General features: G+C 36.9%; 1 protein-coding gene across 1 annotated transcript in view; it reads right to left on the bottom strand.

Annotated features, from left to right (window-relative positions):
• Window positions 1-6,953: 6,953 nt before the first annotated feature.
• The window catches only part of MYO3B (myosin IIIB), a 197,646-nt gene continuing 190,189 nt past the window's right edge, over window positions 6,954-14,410 (bottom strand). The window contains exons 34-36 of the mRNA XM_075710689.1: window positions 8,806-8,943; window positions 8,385-8,431; window positions 6,954-7,089 (exon numbers count right to left, since the gene is read on the bottom strand). Of these exons, the coding sequence (XP_075566804.1) occupies window positions 6,954-7,089; window positions 8,385-8,431; window positions 8,806-8,943 (321 nt within the window). The remainder of the gene's footprint in view (window positions 7,090-8,384; window positions 8,432-8,805; window positions 8,944-14,410) is intronic.

Below are 14,410 nucleotides of genomic sequence, written 5' to 3'. Positions count from 1 at the left end.
GCTCTTATCTTTGAATTTGGATGTAAACTTCCATCACACTAATCCTACAGAACACGAACATAAAGTACAGTGGTTATATTCATACTTTTTCTTCTTTTACAGCTTTTATCTTGAGGCATACAGGCAAACTAGGAACACTGTAGTTAATATATTGTCTTGTCCCAAGTTTCAGCTGTACGTATTGATGGACTGAGCTGCTCCTCTTGTTTCATCTACAGCATTCAGAAATCTTAGAAGTGTGTATGGGAATTGGGGACCTTAGATTATTGACAATTTTATCAAATCAACAGATTATTTTAAATTATTTTTCTTGCAATAACACTGAGGAGTGCTCATTCCTGGGGTGACAGAAATTACAAAACTAAAAGTTTCTCTTTCAAAGATTTTGCAATCTCGGTAAGAGCTGTTCTGTCATAGAAGCCTTTACGTAATCTCTCCCATTGCATTAACTGTGTTAATTTGTTGCTTAGAACAGGGAGCAGCAGGAAGAGCAAAAACCACTGAATAAACTACGTCACATAATTTTGTGGAAGTACCTCCTCTGCATTCCTCTCTCTTTGCTAAGGGACCCTATGTAGCACCTCCGTATTGTCATTTCCTGGCTATTCGGCAATGCCATACTTCAGCACCCAGCTTTCCGAGGATCACTTCCACCAGAACCACAAGGCCCTACTACCCCTGTCCTGGCCTCACCCATCCCCACCAGCGCACTATACAGCACGGCGCCCCAGTTCTGCTATTCCAGTTTTAGACAGGTCTTCATCAGAGACTTGCCATGATCAGTAATAGCACAACAATTTTCGGAAACAGCCCTGACAGGCCTCCCTTCCTCCCAGCACTGTACTTCAGCCCAATGAACAGCATCCAGTCTTTGTTGTGGTGGTATTACTTTCACTGAGAGTTCAAGATGAAACTTTTGACGCTACTTTTCACTGGAAATGGGTCAGACCCACTGGACTTGGGTCTTTTGCAGAAAAATGTAAATATGCTGATCTACCTACTTGCCATCTCGATTTGCCAATTATTTTATAAAATACTATTTAAATTATTGAAAAAATAATCTCTCTCTGCAATTTAATTAAAAAAAAAAATAGGCCTGCCAAACAAAAGCAAGGAATTTAATCTATTGCTGGCCTGATCAATAATATGTAATCTGGTTTCTGGAAACATTACTCCGAGATGTGTTTTTCACTTATCTGCTCCTATGTCCTTTAGCATCACAGCACATGAATACTACAGTAAACACTTCCCTGATAACACAATGTATATATTTACTGTTCTGACTGATACTGGATTTATACATGTAATAAAATAATTTCCAATAATTCTTGAGAAACCCATTAAGACAAGTTAGGGCACCAGCCTGTGTTTAAAGACACAGTGCACTATTATTATGAATTGTTGGCTTCTTCCCTTACCAGTTCCAGCGCCCAGCACGAAGGAGTCACAAAGCCTCTCACTGAGTTCTGTAACCTTTAGCTCTGGCCCAGAGGACTGCTCCCGGGCCTTTGGTTTTCATAGCATCCTGTGCTACTTTTGTCAGTCTGGGAGCTCTGCTTTGTTGTCAAGCAGAAACATTTTCAGCTAACTAAGCGTTCTGCTACAACTCGTCCCAGGGTGAACAGTCTTAAAAAAAAGGCACATTAAAGAAACGTATTTCTCGTGTTAACAACAGAACTGACATTATTTCTCATATTTTATTGTCAGAGTTAAAAGCAGGATGGATAAGTTTATTACATGCCATGTCTTGTGCATATATCGGTACTAAAACTACTTACCTGTTTCTTATAGGATGATACTTTTATGCCACAAGGCTTTATTTTTAATTGTATGTACTATACATATCTGGTTAACCAGAAGACATTTAAAAATGCCAGAGCTTGTTTGTCTCTCAAAATTCTCCTTCCATTTTGAGGAAAAAAAAGGAATGAGAAATAAGAGTATGGTAGACTTCAGTTATTTATCTCATTACTAACTATTTTACAGTAAAAAGCAATACCCCTATACAATTACAATTCTTACAAAAGGAGGGAAAAAATATTCAATCATAACACTATTTTTTTTAAAAAAAGGTGAAATTTCTAAATTGGGACTTAAATCCTATTTTACATCAATTTAAATTAGGTGTAAAATAGCTAGTAGCATCACCCAGACATCTTGACCTCCAGCCATTTGCTTCCACCACAAAACTACCTTCTTACTCCCTCTCCATGAAATCATGTAACTTTTTCCCAAATTATGTATTTCCTAATTTTCACTAAAGAAGAGACCTGTGAAGAAACTCTACTTAGAGTGATAGGCCTGAGTTCTAAAACGTGAGATTTGATCATCTGTCCTCATATGCATAAAATCAGGCAAAGATCAATGGATACTGAAAAGAGACCATTGTGTATTAAACCAACAGGCCTTAGGCATACATGTCTTGGACTATCAGACACAACCACATAATGAAGTATATAAACTCATCCTGTTTTCCTACTGTTTATTGAATTCAATATCAAATAAGAATAGACCTAAAGACACTATATATCTTCAATTTTTTTTAAAAATTTTAATTTCTTCTATATTTAAAAACATACCTGTTTTTCATGATTACAGAAGATATAAATAAAAAACATTCCTTCACAATAATCAATGCTGGTTATGACAACGAAGGTTAGAGATTATCCAGTTGAGACTATCTTTAAATAAAGTATAGCAAAAATTGAAGGGATCTAAATATAGAAAACAGCAACCCTAGGAGATTCCTTACAAATCTTTATAGTGTGCAACCATTTATATTGCATGAGAAGTGCACTGGGGGTATGTAAAAAGTAGTATAAAGAAAGTAAATTGGTAGCTCCCTTTTACACTCTGAGAGCACAAGTCAGAAGGTTTCCAAGTCAATTAAAAAGGACCACATTTAAATACATTCCTTTTGTTTAAAACCGAAACAATAAATCTATTTTGTGTGTGTGTGCATGTTTGTGCCGTGCATAGCGTTTAGTACAGTGTACCAGAAGTCAGGAACTTAGTGGAATTAAAACATAGTGAGACAATTGTTTGGAAGTATAAACATTCACAGTTATATAAAATACAGAAAAATATCATGTAAGTATATAATTATATAAGCATTATGCTTATATTAGCAACTATGCTAAATGATGTAAGATAATCAGCAGTTGCCTACTATTAGGAAGAAATTTTCCTTCTTCCTAAGGAAAAGGAAGAAAGGTAACTTTGTAACTGTCCAGTGTGGGTAACTTTCTGTACCTACCATTGAAAAATGTGGTTTGGATTGTTACCACCAAAAAGAAAATCAACTTTTGGTCTGATTGGACTTAGCAAAGTCTTTAGCTTTACATTATTTATAGCCATATTTTATAAGCTTCTAAGTAACAACGACCCCTAGGATGGCCTGATAGGGGCCACTTAAAAGACCTTCAGTGCACAAAAGCCCTTTCCACCACTCTTACAGTGTATGGGTGAGGGAGGTCACAGTGGGGGCAAATTTAAGATGGCTGCAATTTACTCCTATTCTAAGGTCCCTTTATGTTACTAAAGTGATGTAAATGTTGCAGTGAGAAGCACGTTTAAAATTACCAAATGAAAGGGGCTAATCTCCAAAAGCTCCCAGCCCGATTTTTGTTGGCAGAGAGAGAAGTTTTTAAGCTGCCATAACTGAAAGGCAGAAATTGTCCTCAGCAAGAACCGGTTTCTAGGGCCATTAAAGGTCTACAGAAGAAATCTACTAAAATCCCTTGTTGAGTTTCACCCTTTTCTCTCCCATCTACTGAAAACTGTTTAATATATTACACGCTGTCTAAGAAATTTTCTTCTTCCTAACAGGATTTAAACTCTTTACTTTTATAAAATATTAAGAACGGATATATTATGAACTATTAAGCAAAATACATTAATATTTCAGGATAATATAAATGAAAGGAAAGAAATCAGAACAATGCTTCAATGGTATCAAAACCAAATGAGAAAAATCTCATATCACGTCGATATGCTCCCAGTGACCCCAATCATCACATTGACATGTCTCCTGTACTCCTTTTCACGCACAAATCAGTCAGCCCAAACACACACATCTATCAGTGTGGGAACAGAAGTTCAACTCTTTGGCCAGTTTTAATGCGACTGCATGGCTCCACAGCAAGCTGAGGATATGGCCTTTAATAATCTAAAGGCATATATGTCCTCTAAAATGAGGACAAGAGAAGGCCACCTCACAGGGGTTATCTGGTGAGGGTAAAGGGAATTAATCAAGAACAAATGAGGAAAGGGGGATAAGTTATGAAATAATAAAATGCACAGACAGGCTTTGGGCACGTTTTTTAGCCAAGAAGTAGCAAGAATGAAAACACACTACTCAATGGCAGCTTTTAGATAGTAACTTCAGTATAAAAATATTAGTGACATTAAACTAATTTGAAAAATTATAACAGATGTAGATAGTGGCATTGCATATAACAAGGAAAATACTGTATTTTACCCTTTCCATGTAATTAGAGACTGCTTAAAATCTCTTTGAAGTCCATTTCTGATGGCTGAGATTGATACAAGCTTAACAATTGGGAAGAAGAAAAAAGAAGAAACCTAAGGAATGTACTTAGGGAGTGTTTGCATTTTGCTTGTGCTTTACTATTTAATGTTCTGAACCTGCTCTTGTTAACCTGGGCCCCCATTCAGCAAAGCACTTAATCACGTGCTGAAATTTCATTGATTTCAATGGGACTTATGCTTTGGCTTAAGTGCTTCACTGAATTATATATTATTTTTTCATTTTCCCTTACTTCTTTATGAAATTAACAGAACTACTCAGAGTAACATATTACTCAGTGTAAGGTAAACTGTTGGCTTTTAGACAGGTGACGTAATAGCTAACTGGAAACCTCACTACCATTTAACTAAAACAATTGATAAACTCTAACTACACATAATAATGATGTGAATTTCAGTAATGATAAAACTTTATTTTGCCAAAGAGTTTTCAAAAAGGAAGGATGGAACCACAAAGCATCAATATTACTAGAACTCCGTGTGATCTATGCCAATATAAGAATAGAGTAAGTCATTTGACTCTTTTAAAATAATGTTATTTTCCATCCAGTTATGTTACAAATTAACAGAGAATTTATACATTGTGTAGGAAAAGAAAAGTTATATGGTTTTTTTGATGAAATATCATAACAAATACTCATTCTTGTTACATTTTGATAAAATGTAAAGAAACTGATCTGCACAAATACAATTCATTTTAGTTGCCATACATATTTGCACTGCATCTTGAATATTATTTATTAATCTGCAGCTACTCACCAATTCTCATTTTTTTAAGGAGTCCCTAAATTTGAAAGGCTCTAAAGTGCCTTTAAAGTCCATCTACCCAGACGATCTCCAGCAGGATTTTAACTTTTAGTTTCAACCTTCTGTCACATTTTGGGTGAAGAATGGGTGAAGGATTGTTCTTCCTGGAACAGCTGAATCCTTCTCTCATACTCATCTGCCTGATTTAATTTCTGTTTTTATTAGGAGAGACAAAGCTTTTGCTGAACTATCTATTTCATTACCTTTTCTCCTTTAAAACCCTATTCCAGCTTAGGGATGCCCTGACTGCACTTGGGTCTCATTTCCCATGCCATCTTCCCTTGTCCTATGGTCAAAAAAATGGTGCCAGTGAACTCTGACAGTAAGAAATTCTGTAGCTTAACGAACAGGTGTGAACTGCACCTCCAGAAGGAAGAAGGTTTGTTAGCACAGATCAGGGTAAACCCATTGGAGGGGAGATAAAAACAAGGATCATAATTAGGTCTATATAATACATGGTCAGATATAATCAGCATGGTTTCTCAAAAAAAAAAAAAAAAAAAGAATAATTTTGAGCAAATTTGTAAGGCAGTACACGTGAATGTTTTATTTCCAAAAGTTTTTGACAAGAGCTTGTATGGAAAAGAAGCAAAGAATTGTCACAGATCAAAACCGTGGCTCAGAAACAGAAAGAGTAAGGTGAAATACTCAGTTTCTGTCACAGAAATGGTTACCAGCAAAGCATCTCAGTGTTCCACAGAATGTTACATATCGTTTCATTAGGGATTTGGAAAGAAAGTGAAAAGCAAGTAGAAAAATTTGCAGGTGACTTTTTTTCCCTGCTACATACAAGATGGCTGTGGAAATGTAGTAACCACTGGAGCCCAGAGATACAGGTTAAGAAAGAAATTAAATTCTTTCATGGATAACAAGAATAACTAGTCATAATGATGGTTTCAGTCACAAGGACTATATGAAGCAGTGTGTAAAATGTTAGCTTTAAAACTGTTTTCCTTCTTATATTTGAAATAATTCTTCAAGTTAAACTTATGGCAAACCAATACTTTATAAGAAAAATATTTACAAGGTAAATTGAGACATATTATTTTAGATGATTTTACTCTGTACATTTTTGTAGTGTTAAAAGCCATACACAGCACAGAAAGTTATAAAGGATAATGTTTAATACCAGTCTAATGAAATACAAAACATTTTCACTATGACCCCAGATGAAAATTTTTAGTACAGAGTTCTTTTAATCCATTTCATTTCCTTGATCTTATTTTTCACACAGCTCTACCAGCAGTTGTGCCAGCACAACAGAAGGGATGGCACAGGGTGGGAACAGCAGCTGAGGGGGAGCAGGGAAGAAGGGGTCGGAACTGTATAAACTGACCTTGCTGCTAAAGAAACGTGTCTGTTACCAACATCAACACATACAGGTAGTGCTGCTCCCCTTTACTGGAATTGCTTATAGAAATACAGCTAAATGGGACAATTTACAGCAGCAAAACCAGGGCTAAATTAGTGAAATAAAGTTACTAGCTGAAATTGTATTTTTTAATATATTACATAAACACAAACGCACAAAGTTAATTGGAAGAGATTACCAGCATGAAAATACTCTTACCAGTATTAGTCAATAGAGTAAGTGAGGTTCAGCTTTGAGCAAAAGACACACCTCGTGAAGGAGGAGGAGATGGGGAACTGCAAAAGCTGTCATCTTCAGGGATAGATTCAACAGCTGACAGTGATTTGTAATACTCATCCTCTCCGTCCAGCACTTTGATTTGGCTTGAAAGAAAACAATATCTATTAAGTTAAAAAATTAATTCTGCCAATATATTCAGAAATATAAACTTCTCTGTGGATGTGAAAATGAAGAGTGCTAATACAAAAAAGGGAAAAAAAAGGATTATTTGATGAGAAAGATATAGCTTTTATACATACTTCTACTTTGCTATTACTTTTTTATGATTATACTCTGAATGGTTCTGAGGATCAGTGAAATGCAATATAGTCTTTCAGTTTGGGTGTATAGAATGATAGACCAACTATTTGCATCAAATGGGCTTTTCATTTGAGCAATGTGGCTTTTTTGTCTGTGAATGTTCCACAAGTAGGGTATGATTTTGATAACGTATTTCAGCTGATGATTTGGTGTGAATACAAGCCAAAGACCACATCACCAATTTTGGGGGAAAGCCCTACTGACATCAAGGGGCTTTCATTTTCCTGTGATGTATGATGAGCACTGTGGTCCCATGTTAGTGTTTTTATCTCCTGAACAGGAATACAGACTTTTTTAAACTAGGGGAGAGAGATAAAATAAACCAAATCTTACACAGTCGTGAAAAATTTTGGGCTCTGACCTTGACTCAAAGGCCTCCTATTCATACAGCTGTATTCAGAGATTAGTTAAAAACAGAGGAAGTAATACAGAAAGTTCTTGTGTATTTTTGGAGTAGATGCATTTGCAAGACCAAGCATCCATCAGTTCTCTCTGGTGTGTGTGATCAGTCAATGAAATATTTTGGCAATTGTATAGTAGCCAGCCTGGCTTTTGTAAATTGGTTTCAGTGATTTCTACCTATCAGCAGGTGACAACTGCTCATGTGACAATGAGAACTGACTCAGTTCAACGGAGGGCTGAGTGGCCCCTCTGTCAGTTCTTAAAATGTACTCCCGCAGGAGGGCTGAAGCCCATAGCGAGTGTGCTGCTGCAAAGCTGGCAGGGTTTCTGTCTGTGTTCTAGGTCAGAGAACTTCAGTTTCAACACCCTTCCTCTGGCACCTTTCACTAGTGCTAAATGTACTTAAAAACATGAAGGAAGCTCTTTTTTTGTGTGTAGTAGTAGTGTTCAGAGAGAGCTGGGGAGCGTATTTTGTACGAATCAGTTCTAGTGTCTGCAGACAGCAGTACATGCAAGTTTTACATTTGCTTCTGCAGAAAATGTCCAATGTCAATGCACAGAAATATGTTAATTGTTTATTTTTAGAAACCTCTCTAGAAAGTTTTGCATATTCTGTAATATCACAAAGGACTTCTTCTGTTTACAGTTGCTTAGAACTAAGAAGATAGATATTTACCCAAGTTTTCTTGGCTTCCTCTTGCTCCCTTGATATTCTAGAGTTCCCTGTGGAGAGGGCCAAGAACACACAGTCAAAGCAAAGCAGCAAGTCGTTAATTTTTAATTCAAAGTGATTTTGTGTTGAATGCAAGCAGATGCTGATAATATCAGAAGTCACAGCATAATTTTTTTGATCAAAGGGCTCAAGTGAGCCTGATGAAGCATGCATCTTGCTCGTCTTTGATAAACCACATCAATTATTCACCGTGAAGGCAGACATCCTGACATGAAAGCAACAGATAAAGAGCATAAGCACATGTTCAAGACGAGAGCAGAAGAACGTGGGGGTGGGGCTGGAGGGGCTGAAACAGGTATTAATAACAGAATTATTAACTGGAAACAAAGCCAGTAAAACAGCTTTATTGCCACTTTGAACTCACATTTAACTGGTTATAGTACATGTTGTCCTCAGGGCTATTCAGCATTTTGGGCTGCTGACATCGTCGACGAGGTGTTCTCAGCTTCTGTTCAAGACAGTTTTCTGAACCTACAGTAAGATAACACAATTTAGTTTTAAGCTGTGCCAGGTGCTGTGAACGTCTTAGCGTATTTTAGTCTGTAAACAGTCTTTTCTTCTGTCCTATTGGGTCCTGGATCTATTAGCAAGTCTGTCCTATCCAAAGTAAGCACACAGAAACTTGGGGATCTTTGTTTTCTCTCTTGAAACTTAGTTCAAACGCAAGTTTTTAAGCAGAACTTCACTTTTACTTTTATAACATTTTTATTCTTCCATATATCTGTATCACACAGCTCCTTATTCCTTTCACGCTTTATCTCAGTATCTTCCGTTATCTAAGCAGGAAATGAGGTATATTGTGACTAGCTAGGGATATATCATTCAGCAGCAGCAAAACCGTTTTTCTACAGTAGACTAATAAAACCTTTTGACTGATGAGACTTAGACTATTATCATCACTTTTATTATATAAAAAGGCTACCTTCTTGACATGGCTCTCTGTTTAATCAGAGTAATCGGACCGGTTTGGAATTATGCTTTTGTAATATAATTTGTGATGTGCTGTAAAGTAACAGTTGCTTAAAGTCATCTGCAAAGCAGAGTTTAGAGATGAAGGAAATATTTCAGAAGGGGTGGATTCTGAAAAGAATTAACAGCCTTTATATTGCTTTTTTTTTTTTTTTAATTAAGGAAAAAAGACATTATGGTGAGCTGTACTGTCTTTTACCAGGTGTTTTCTGTGGCCCATCCTCTATGTTACCAGAACAACTATTTTTAGGATAGGTTGCTAAATCACTAGGTTACTAGGTTACTAAAAGACACTGAGGGGGATAAGTAAAGGTCATTTACTTTTCAAATAATTCTCCCAATTCCTTTGACTTTTCTGGTATTTCCCTGTTAAAAATTATTTTAGTGACAGTATGAATAAAACCAGTTCTTGGTGGCACTGAAGGAAAAATATACATCTTATCACATTTGCATTCCATACTGCATGGGAAACTTGCTCCGATACAAAAGACCAGCACAAAGGTTAAGTAGCATATGAGTTCCTTTAAACACTTCAAAACTGAAGTCAATATATCTTGTGCAGATGCAGGGCTCTAATCTCACAAATCCATTTGGAAGACCTGGCCTTAAGGAGCAGGTAATATTACAAAGGAGGTTTATTATACACCCGGGTTTATAGTTTGCAACTACTGTACTTTTCTGCAATTACTGAGTGAGGTAGAGGAGGTGGTTGAACTTCGTCCTTTCCAGCCAAATGACTCACTGTTCTGGGAGATTTTCTCTCTTTCACTGTCTTTCTCCCTCTCAACAGTAAAATTTGAAAGATACTAGTTTCTCTCAGTGTGGGACTGCAACGTCTGCGTGGGATGCTTCGTGCCAACCATCACGTTCCCTCACAACACCTGGGAGGGATGATGGGTTAAATGGCCTCAAGGGAACTGACTGCAGAGCTGGGTCTAAAATTCAAAACTAATTTTATAGAGAAAGGTTATATTTCTCCAGTAATACAAAACAACTTTTAAATAATACACTCATTCTGCTTGCTAATTTAATACCCAAAGCTTCAATGCTTTATACTTTCAAGTTCAGTAAACCTTTATATTTTTGCTGAAGAGATTGTGATGGCGGAGCCTGAACCTTTGCTACTTACCTGTATAGTATATAATCAGACAAGGCAGAAGCTGTTCCAGAAAATACTTCTGAGGAAATTGGGTGCCCAAGTAATATCTGTGTCTTTGTAAAGTTTTTTCTCTAATATTTAGATAGGACATAGGTGCAATTTTGTTCTCTCTGAAGTCTCTGGAAGTTTTGCGGAAGACCTGCCACAACTACGTTCTACTCTCTCTCTGTTTGCTCTGAAAGTTACTCAGATTGATCTTAGAGCTCTCTGTCTCAGGACAGCAGGGTCTGAAATTTTTTGCAAGCAGTGTTTTCAGTCGCAAGGCCATATGAGTTCCTTTTTACAGCAACGTAGTTCTCGAATACCTCTCCACAAATAAGTTTTTTATTCTAGCAAGAGGCTGATATGAATAAAGACTCAGGTCTCCACAGTTCTGCATAATTTTGCACACCTCTCTACAGCTTGCCAGAAGTAAAAACACAGCACACAAATATTTAGAAATTTTCAAACAGTACAATAATACGATGGAGTATTCTTTTTTCCTTTGCCCCAAATGCTGTTGTGGCTTCATGTTATTTTTTCAAAACACCTATATGTATAGTCTTTGTTTTAAAAATGTCTTTTATTCATTAGGATTCTGAGACACTAATATTTTGCTCTAGCTTTTTATCCTGACACTTAATTATTTCTGTGTATTCTATGGGTGGTCTGCAGCTTGTGTCCTCCAAAGGAAATACCCTTTCAGTGGGCCCATTTATCTTAGTGTTTAGTAGCATGCTACAAGAACAGTACAAAATCTGGTAACATTTATCATAAACTACCATATCTGGAGAAAACAGTATTTACATGTGCTCAACACTCAGCAGTTGAATAGGCATTTTAAATGCTGTTCTAAAATATTTTGCTTTGATGACAAGCCTAGAGCCACCAATAAGAAAAAAGTCACTTGTCATTTTAATAGCAATAGGAGCAGCATCATTAACAGGGTATTGTCTACACTGCAGCCAAATCATGCCAAGGGCCTCTGGCATGTCCAGGCTCCTAAGTTTGCTACAAATTTAGAGACCAGATGAGAGAGCGAGCACATGCACTTCCTTCAGGTTGTCCTTTAGCACCATTTTTTAAGTAGAAGATCTGCCCCCCTTTTGTCTGGAAGAAAACCTTTCCTTTATAACTCCAAGTACAGAAATTCCTTAGGTTACAATTTCTTTACTGGTGAATTCCTTAGTGCAATGCAGAAATAACACACAGTAGGCAAAACGCCTTCTGCTAAGTGCACTATGTCAGCTGATCTAGCAAGCGTAGGGCAGCTGAGGTTCTGGGCATCCTCCTCCTTTCCTCACTCGAACCCAGAGTGGCTGATACACATGGGTGAGCAGGCTCATGTGGATGCTCCCCTAAAGCTACCACAAAGTTGACATTGCTTACAGTGAAGGGAATTAGAAACTGGCAAATGGGTAAATCTGTTGGAGTATAAAGTATTTGTATGTAAACAAACCGATGGTGCTTCTGTTCACTTCTCTCTTACCACTACTGGTTATGCTTTTTATTTCCCTGATACATAACAGCCCAAGCCAATAGATGAGGTCTTTGCAGTGCTCAGAAAGATTAATAAGATGTGTGCTTTCAACTAAATGCAAAGTCAAACATTCCAGTTACATTTTTAAGAACTGGGAATTGCATAGTCAGAAAGCAATGTCTCTAGGAGACTCTTGGGAATCATCACGGATATTCACTGAATATGAAGTAGACTGGGTGCAAAGCAGAGGAATACTCAATAGAAATAGGAAAACAGTTTTATTGTTGAGTGCAGAATTATTTCAAAGTGGGTGCTGTAAACTGCAGCATGTTTTGAGAACAAGAACAATCTGAAATCTGGAAGACCTGCCATAGGGTGAGAAATTTAAGACGACTGTTCTATTTCCTTCTTTTCAAAAGAAGGTTAAGAGGTGATTTGAAGCAAGTCTAAACCCCTGAATAGAAGGTAGAGGGTTTTTCACCTTTGGAAACAAAAGTATGAACTGTCTAATGGTCAGAAGTGGAAGAAAATTTCAGACCAGAAATACAGCACATAGTGAAACCAATCAGTCAGGAGAAAAAAAGTATTTAGCAGTATGATGGAAGCTCAGGTTGAGATTGGAAGCTTTTAGAAAAGCTATGTTTTGACTCAAGCTAAAGTTAAAGACTATTCAAGATATGGCATAGATCACTTCTAGCTTAATATGAATTCATTTCTCTAATGTGATTTTTATCACAAGTCTCCATCTGCAGAAGATTTTGTATTGATCTTTTGATTTCTGGAATATAGTTTCACCTCTGAATTTCCATATGATGATTCTTCTTTGCTTTCTTATGGCTGAAATGGAAATATTTTTCTTCAATTACCCATTGCATCCATCATACTGACACTTTTTATGACATCTCTTGGCTTGGAGATGATTAGCACATTTCTTATGCCATATCTTATTTAGATAATTTTTCTGTTTAAAAATCCATCCTTTCCATAAGTTGCAAAGGACCGCTTCAGAAATGCACAAACTGCCAAAGAGTAAGATTTAACAAAAGACTTCAAAATGCTCTTTAGCACTGACACAAGGACTTTTGCATCTAGGATTTGGGCCCTGACCAATACTTTCAAAACAGTACCTGCAAAAATGTATTTTTCTAATGACTTTCCATGAGGCAGATGACTTCACTTGATGTTCAGTGAAGATCTCATCTTAGATGTCCTGTTTGTTCTGCTTATCTTGGTATTGAAAACCTGGGGACAAGGTACTGGGCACACTCTTCAGAAGAACTGAGAATCATCAGATTTTGCTCTCTGAAATGAAGCTTGGGTCTTCATAAAGTGTTCATGATTAAGCCCTTGCTTCAAAAACTGCCTGATGCTGATAACCTCGCCAAACATTGCTAATTTTTCCTATATAGCAAATTCTGCAGAGAAAATGGTGATGAGGCAGCTACAACTGCATTTGGAACTTGCAAAATCCACTGATGCTAGTCAGATTGTTTTAAGGTTGGTGCAGCACAGAGGGGGCTCTAAACTCTGGATGACATCTTACTTTTACCAAGGAATGCACAGAAGGTATCTTTGCCAATGTGTCCGTGCCACAAAGCAGGCTGTGCCGCTGATTCCCTTGCTGAAGGGACTCCACCCACTACAATACATATTGAAAGGTGGAGTTGTGTACTCTCATTTTCCTTCTGAAGCCATTTACCCCAAGCAGGTTTGGAAGGGGTTAGTCTTGTCTCTTGTTCTGTTATAGGTGAACAAAAACCTAACATCACAGGAACAGTATTCCTTCTCTAATTACTCAGATGGGGAGATTTAGAGTACGAGAAGGGGCAGCCTGCTAAAGGAAAGGTAATGGGGCCATTTAGGGAATCATATATATTATTAAGAGAGTAAGCAAATAAAGTAGATAAATCAGCATGACCAAGAAAAATAGTAAGCATGTGGCTGATTTCCAATCTATAATATCAGATGAAACATGAAAGTGCAACCCTTAATTATAAGCAAATATTAGCACAGACTCATGGGATCTCATCATAACATCTCAAGGTCTACATTCATGAAAATTTAAGCAATGTTTAAAATCATGTTAATTTGTTCTTTGTTTGTTTTTTTTCCTGCCAGTCTAATTTATTCCAAAAGACTTTGGTTCTCAAGCCTGGATATATTGATCATGCCTATGTAAAGCATTGTTATAGCCTGGGGAGAAGACTTTTGTGGAAAAACTTGTCTTTGTTCTCCTTTGATAATTTATATGTATTTTGATGTTTTCAAGCTTTTCCAGTTTTGAATCATATTTCAAGGCAGCAAGTTAACTTCACTTTTTCTCTTGAAGTCTTAGGCAAACGCAGAAATGACCTCACAGACAGTAATAATATACATCCTCCT

The sequence above is a fragment of the Pelecanus crispus genome, chromosome 5, assembly GCF_030463565.1.
Source record: "Pelecanus crispus isolate bPelCri1 chromosome 5, bPelCri1.pri, whole genome shotgun sequence".
In the NCBI taxonomy this organism is placed as follows: Eukaryota; Metazoa; Chordata; class Aves; order Pelecaniformes; family Pelecanidae; genus Pelecanus; species Pelecanus crispus.
The sequence above is the reverse complement of the archived record's forward strand: the minus strand, read 5'-3'. Positions and strand labels throughout refer to the sequence as shown.